General features: G+C 44.5%; 1 protein-coding gene across 1 annotated transcript; it reads left to right on the top strand.

Annotated features, from left to right (window-relative positions):
• The first annotated feature begins 3,534 nt into the window (after positions 1–3,534).
• On the top strand, positions 3,535–6,586 carry LOC112238934 (secretogranin-2). Its single transcript, XM_024407462.2, has 2 exons — positions 3,535–3,664; positions 4,368–6,586. The coding sequence occupies exon 2, from the start codon at positions 4,368–4,370 to the stop codon at positions 6,162–6,164; it is 1,797 nt and encodes a 598-aa protein (XP_024263230.1). The 5' UTR covers positions 3,535–3,664; the 3' UTR covers positions 6,165–6,586.
• The last annotated feature ends 1,593 nt before the right edge of the window (positions 6,587–8,179 follow it).

The raw sequence follows: 8,179 nt of genomic DNA, 5'->3' as shown, positions 1-8,179 counted from the left end.
ACCACATCCTCATCGGCAGACTCGACATCCTTGGTTTCTCAAATGATTGTCTCACGCAGTCTCTATGGGGGTGCCACAGGGTTCAATGACCCTGATCTATGTTTCTCATCCACAGGACCCTGATCTATGTTCCTCATCCACAGGACCCTGATCTATGTTCCTCATCCACAGGACCCTGATCTATGTTCCTCATCCACAGGACCCTGATCTATGTTCCTCATCCACAGGACCCTGATCTATGTTCCTCATCCACAGGACCCTGATCCATGTTCCTCATCCACAGGACCCTGATCTATGTTCCTCATCCACATGACCCTGATCTATGTTCCTCATCCACAGGACCCTGATCTATGTTCCTCATCCACAGGACCCTGATCTATGTTCCTCATCCACAGGACCCTGATCTATGTTCCTCATCCACATGACCCTGATCTATGTTCCTCATCCACAGGACCCTGATCTATGTTCCTCATCCACAGGACCCTGATCTATGTTCCTCATCCACATGACCCTGATCTATGTTCCTCATCCACAGGACCCTGATCTATGTTCCTCATCCACAGGACATGACCCCCTGATCTATGTTCCTCATCCACATGACCCTGATCTATGTTCCTCATCCACATGACCCTGATCTATGTTCCTCATCCACAGGACCCTGATCTATGTTCCTCATCCACATGACCCTGATCCATGTTCCTCATTCACATGACCCTGATCTATGTTCCTCATCCACAGGACCCTGATCTATGTTCCTCATCCACATGACCCTGATCTATGTTCCTCATCCACAGGACCCTGATCCATGTTCCTCTGGCTAAAATGTATATTTATTCAATAGAGGTTGTGATGATGATGCAGAAGGATTATACTAACACAGCCCATCACATACACACACAGCAAAACACACACACACACACACACACACACACACACACACACACACACACACACACACACACACACACACACACACACACACACACACACACACACACACATCTTCATGTGAGACTCTTGCAAATGAATCTGTGTGCTCACGTCAGAGAGGCTCTTCAGGCCCTCTCCCTCGAGAACAGTCAGCTGACGGAATGTTAAAGCAAAACACCTCCAATAGCAGCCAAGTGAAACGTGGAGCACCTCAGGACGTGTGGAGGGAGGAATTAGTGGGTACTTGAATGGCTACAACCTTGGTGGGTATGTAAAAAGCTCAAGTTATTGTACACAATGACAGCAAGTCATGTGATGTGATGGTTATGTGAAGTGTGGAGGGCATTTCAAGGGTGAATTGTAAGAGCACTTCTGAGTGAATGCTGTGAGTTTATTGAGCTCTGAGGGAATAGTTTGAAGCACTTTAGAAGGTAGAAGGACAACGAGAAGTACTCTGGTTTGGGCATCAATGCAGGTTATATAATTGAAATGACTCAATTTGCTGAGTTTAATGAGGATCCTTAAGGTTTCAATTAATAAAAGTGTGAATACCATTAAACCATACACTACATGACCAAAAGTATGTGGACACGTGCTCGAACATGGGCGTTAACATGGAGTTGGTCCCCCCTTTGCTGCTATAACAGCCTCCACTCTTCTGGGAAGGCTTTCCACTAGATGTTAGAACATTGCTGAAGAGACTTGCTTCCATTCAGCCACAAGAGCATTAGTGAGGTTGGGCACTGATGTTGGGCGATTAGGCCTGGCTCGCAGTTGGCGTTCCAATTCATCCCAAAGTTGTTAGACGGGTTTGATGTCAGGGCTCTGTGCAGGTCAATCAAATTCTTCCAAACCATTTCTGTATGGACCTCGCTTTGTGCACGGGGGAATTCTCATGCTGAAACAGGAAAGGGCCTTCCCTAAACTGTTGCCACAAGCTGTAAACACAGAATCGTCATTCTATGCTGTAGCAATAATATTTCCCTACACTAGTACTAAGGGGCCAAGCCTGAACAATGAAAAACAGCCCAAGACCATTATTCTTCCTCCACCAAACTTTACAGTTGGCACTATGCATTTGGGTAGGTAGCGTTTTCCTGGCCTACGTCAAACCCAGATTTGTCTGTTGGACTTTCAAATGGTGAAGCGTGATTCATCACTCCAGAGAAAGCTTTTCCTGCTCCAGAGTCCAATAGCGGCGAGCTTTACACGACTCCAGCCGTCGTTTGGCATTGCAAATGGTGATCTTAGGGTTGTGTGAGGCTGCTCGGCCATGGAAACCCATTTCATGAAGCTCCCGACGAACAGTTCTTGTGCTGACGTTGCTTCCAGAGGCTGTTTGGAACTCGGTAGTGAGTGTTGCAACCGAGGACAAACGATTTTCACGCACTTCAGCACTCGGTGGTCCCGTTCTGTTAGCTTGTGTGGCCTACCACTTTGCGGATGAGCAGTTGTTGCTCCTAGACTTTTCCACTTCACAATAACAGCACTTACAGTTGACCAGGGCAGCTCTAGCAGGGAAGAAATTTGATGAACTGACTTGTTGGATGGTGCTACATTGAAAGTCATTGAGCTCTTCAGTAAGGCCATTCTGCTGCCAATGTTTGTCTATGGGGATTGCATGGCTGTTTACTCGATTTTATACACCTGTCAGCAATGGGTGTGGCTGAAATATAATCCACTAATTTAAAGGGGTGTCCACATACTAATGTATATACAGTGTATCTGAAATAGCGGTATTAAATTCCTTGTATAAATTCCCACCAATACATATTATTAAATGTCTGTAACTGGGTAGGCCTGTTGACATGTTGTTGATACGCAGCGTTATTATTTAACGCCTGCCACTGCTTTGGCGTTGACATTGCGTGCCACCAGGTCCCTGACCTGCCCGTGACGTGTTTTGATGGGCGTCCTGATCAATGGCCCGATTTTAAAAATCACTATGCCAGGAGGAGCGCGAGCCATGCCAGTAGATGCATTTACCACCGGCGGCGTCTCTTCTCTGCAGACCATAAGCGAGACAGAGAACTGCGACTGCTACTAAGATTCTGCGGCTCCTCAGTGGTGGGTTCAGGGCGTGAGTCATCACCGGTGGTTTTAACCTCTTATCTTCCGCAAGAGACGGATGGAGTAGGATAACTCCCTGTTACGCCTTATTGTTCTGATAATTCCATTAGGCTAATGCAAATCACTGCAATGGATGTCAACAGACATAGGTGATCTCTATGGGTGTAGTTTTTATGGTTAAGCTATTGCTTACTGCTTGAGTAAATGTGTGCCTCATTAGCTAATTAATATTTACAAGAACTGCAATCTGAATAGGGTGGTAAATGAAGCTATACAATTAAATGCTGTAAGAATTGATGTCACAGTGATAACTATTGGCCTTCACAAAGCTAATTGGGACAAGCCCAAAAATAACCCACCACTTTTCCAAAGGGAGTTATGAATAGCGCTTGAATAATAATTGATACAGCTAGAAACAGACAATATCCATCTCTATTTTAAGCACACTCCCTTTTCTTAGCATGCTATATCATAAGCCTAAATCATGTATTATGGATTTCCAAAGGCTGGGTATTGCGTGCGTACTGCTGTGATGACGCGCGAGTCAGGTGTTGCCATATATCACCCGGAGCTGTCCTGGTGCTGAAAACAGAATCGCTCGCGCTACGACTGGGAGGAGATGCTATACACGTTTACTACTGTCGTCTGAGCTACTTACCAAAAGGTACAAACTCATGCATGTCTTTTATTTCTCAAACAAAGATTACAATGTTTGTAAGTTATTTGTGGGCTTTCCAGCATTCCGTGTTTAGATTTTTTCTCTCAAGTTCTCATCTCTTATCAGATCTCGGCAATGGCTTGGAATTGATTTGAATAACTGATAGCCTGATAGCTGTGTGCATGTTGTTGTGATGCATGTCAAGTAGTCTGATGCATTTTGACATTGGGCAACATTGAGATGAATGAATTATTATTATATCCTTCAGAAAAGTGTTTCATCGAGATGGTTTGGAGAAAGGCAGCCACAAGCAAAAAAGGTTGCCCTGACAACGGGCAGTGACTCATCCTGTGATGTAGTCTAGTCATTTAAAAACAGTGATTCACAAATATAGCCCACTTTCCCTTGGTGGGTGATTATATCCTGCTCTCGCTATAACCTACTTTTTATCATTTGTGCATTGAGTCATAGCATTCATCACTTATAAGGGTTGTCAATGAACTCGGCATGAATTGAAACGCAGATTTTTCATTAAAAGAATAATTTGCATTGGAGTGTGGTGGTAACCTCCTTAAAGAGTTAGAAGATTCTAAGAATTTGGAAGATAGAATCTCAGATCAAAATGTAAAAAATGTGCAGGCATATTATTGTGTTAAACTCAGCTGTCTCTCTCGCTCTCTCTCTCTCTCTCTCTCTCTGCTATATGAAGATGCTGTCACTCCCCAAGCTATCCACGGGGAAAACTGTTGTTCTCGCCTGCCTCCTCCATGCGTGCGCGTCCCTCCCCCGCCATCACAGGCTCCGAGGCGGGGAGTCCGAGGACCGGCAACCCGCTGCATACCCGCCCAGCTCAGACATGATCAAAGCCCTGGAGTACATCGAGAGCCTGAAGCAGCGGACAGATGGGGGCAGAGAGGGAGAGGAGCCAACAAGAGACTATGATGAGGTCGAAAAGTTCCACATCCTCCTCCAGCTCGCCTCTCTCCAGGACGAAGGTGCACCCGAAAGGCAGTCTCCCTCGCCGACCCAGAGGCAGCAAGACATCCCGGCTGAGCAGCTGGTGAGAGCCTTGCTGAGGACCCTCCAGGAGCAGCCTGCTAGTCCCCTCAGACCCGTTCCCGTGGTGCCGGGGAACGAACGTCACACGCACAGGTACCAATCGGTGAACACAGGCAGCCCCGTAAACGCACCTGCCTACGGTGGCTTCCCGAGGCCACACAAGAAGTACCCGCTGATGTTCGAGGACGAGGAGAATAGGGACAGCGCCAAGCGCGCTACGGAGGACCTGGACGAACAATACACCCCTCAGAGCCTTGCCAACCTGCGCTCCATCTTCGAAGAGCTGGAGAAACTATCCACATCCAACGGCCAGAAGCGCGGAATCTTTGATGATGATGATGATGATTTATTAAGTCTGAGGAACCTGGCCTACGAGGATGTGGCGGGCGGGGAGGAGTGGATTCCTTTAGAGGAGCAGGTCGAGACGGAGGAAGTGGTAAATGGGAGCCACGAGGAGTTCGACAGGGCACTGGAGCAGAACTATGACGAGGATGAAGAGGAGGAAGGCAATGGAATGCAGGTGCAGCGCAGAGCCAGCCAGGACAAAGAGGACCCAGAGGACGATACTAAACTAGTGGATTATTACCTGTTGAAGATACTGGAGATGAGTGAACATGAGACAGCCAAGAGACAAGCTGGAGAGCAAAAACATAGAGTGATTCGCCACCCCCTGGTCGACCCCCAGGCTCTGAACGAGCTGTTAGAGATCTCCCTCAAGCTCCACACCCCCCCGGAGGACCTCATCGATATGCTGATCACCGAGGAGATCAGAAAACTAGAACATCACTCGCAAGCCTCTTCCCGCTACAGGACCAAACCGAAAATCAGATACTACAGCAGGAGACTGCCAGTCAAAAACGCTCCTGAGGACATGGACGAGGAAGACTTCTTGAAAATCATTGAAATGGAAACCATCAGCAACGACTATCCTGTGAGTCGGAGGCCGCTCAAAAGTGTCTCTGTCCCGGCCAGGGTTTCAGCACCACCCGCCCCGGCGAGAGTTTCAGCACCAGCACCAGCGGCTCCTCCAAAAATCCCAGCTCAGTCCGGCCGAAGGGAAAACTTATTTATGTCGGAGCTCAACAAGATGCCTTTTAGGAGAGAAGCCGATGACGATGACGAGGCGGACGAAGACGAGATAACAACCTTTCTGGCGGCCAAAATATTAACGGAGTACCCTAGCACGATCAGCAAACGCGACACCCAATCTCAGGCGAACGGACAGTTTCCTTATGAGCTATACGAACAAGCCATGAAAGATTACTTTGACCAAGCGGATAGTGAGAAAGCAGGCATGCTGACAAAGAGAGATTCAGTAGCTAACGAGGAGGTAGTGGAGTCCACTGAGACGCAGGTGAAAGATGAGGTAACGCCAGAGACCGCGGCTCCAGAGTCCGAGAAAGAGGAGGAAAAGGAGCATCGCGGAAAACCGTTTGCTGGAATGTAAAGCTAAGATCGGAGGTCACGCACGACATCCTCTACTGAAATATTAATAAGTCATGTTTATACTATCTCAAAATGACCCGTCTGCTGGACGTACTCTGGTTTACATAAAATGTGTATATACATGAAGTAACATATATGAATTATATCAGTGTGCTGGGCATGGAGGCAAAGTGTGTTGTGTAAACATCTGGGTTTGTGACTTTCCAATCTTGTAACATTGTGAAAATGTAATTCCCTGATATAGGCTAGAGAGTAAGACCGTCACCGTCCTGCCTTTCAACCCTGTAACGCTGCAAGCTCTGTAATCGCTCAACTCTCTCTATTGATGTGGTATATATATGCTCATTTTGAAACCATTTTGTACGTGTTTAATAATGTGTGACGAGTTGGAGATGAATAAAGCGTTAGCGCCATTTTTCTTCATGCTGCGCTGTGTGTTTTTTAATAAACACTGATCACTACAACAGTGATCAGATATGCCTTCTGAATGATCATACATTGACTGACAGTGATGATTAGATATTGATGATCAGATATGCCTTCTGAATGATCATACATTGACTGACAGTGATGATTAGATATTGATGATCAGATATGCCTTCTGAATGATCATACATTGACTGACAGTGATGATTAGATATTGATGATCAGATATGCCTTCTGAATGATCATACATTGACTGACAGTGATGATTAGATATTGATGATCAGATATGCCTTCTGAATGATCATACATTGACTGACAGTGATGATTAGATATTGATGATCAGATATGAATGATCATACATTGACTGACAGTGATGATTAGATATTGATGATCAGATATGCCTTCTGAATGATCATACATTGACTGACAGTGATGATTAGATATTGATGATCAGATATGCCTTCTGAATGATCATACATTGACTCACAGTGATGATTAGATATTGATGATCAGATATGCCTTCTGAATGATCATACATTGACTCACAGTGATGATTAGATATTGATGATCAGATATGCCTTCTGAATGATCATACATTGACTGACAGTGATGATTAGATATTGATGATCAGATATGCCTTCTGAATGATCATACATTGACTGACAGTGATGATTAGATATTGATGATCAGATATGCCTTCTGAATGATCATACATTGACTCACAGTGATGATTAGATATTGATGATCAGATATGCCTTCTGAATGATCATACATTGACTGACAGTGATGATTAGATATTGATGATCAGATATGCCTTCTGAATGATCATACATTGACTCACAGTGATGATTAGATATTGATGATCAGATATGCCTTCTGAATGATCATACATTGACCAGTGATGATTAGATAGTGATGATCAGATATGCCTTCTGAATGATCATACATTGACTGACAGTAATGATTAGATATTGATGATCAGATATGCCTTCTGAATGATCATATTGATGCCTTCTGAATGATCATACATTGACTGACAGTGATGATTAGATATTGATGATCAGATATGCCTTCTGAATGATCATACATTGACTCACAGTGATGATTAGATATTGATGATCAGATATGCCTTCTGAATGATCATACATTGACTCACAGTGATGATTAGATATTGATGATCAGATATGCCTTCTGAATGATCATACATTGACTCACAGTGATGATTAGATATTGATGATCAGATATGCCTTCTGAATGATCATACATTGACTGACAGTGATGATCAGATATGCCTTCTGAATGATCATACATTGACTCACAGTGATGATTAGATATTGATGATCAGATATGCCTTCTGAATGATCATACATTGACTCACAGTGATGATCAGATATGCCTTCTGAATGATCATACATTGACTCACAGTGATGATTAGATATTGATGATCAGATATGCCTTCTGAATGATCATACATTGACTCAGATGATTAGATATTGATGATCAGATATGCCTTCTGAATGATCATACATTGACTGACAGTGATGATTAGATATTGATGATCAGATATGCCTTCTGAATGATCATACATTG

This window comes from Oncorhynchus tshawytscha, linkage group LG10 (genome assembly GCF_018296145.1).
Source record: "Oncorhynchus tshawytscha isolate Ot180627B linkage group LG10, Otsh_v2.0, whole genome shotgun sequence".
Classification (NCBI taxonomy): Eukaryota; Metazoa; Chordata; class Actinopteri; order Salmoniformes; family Salmonidae; genus Oncorhynchus; species Oncorhynchus tshawytscha.
The sequence above is the reverse complement of the archived record's forward strand: the minus strand, read 5'-3'. Positions and strand labels throughout refer to the sequence as shown.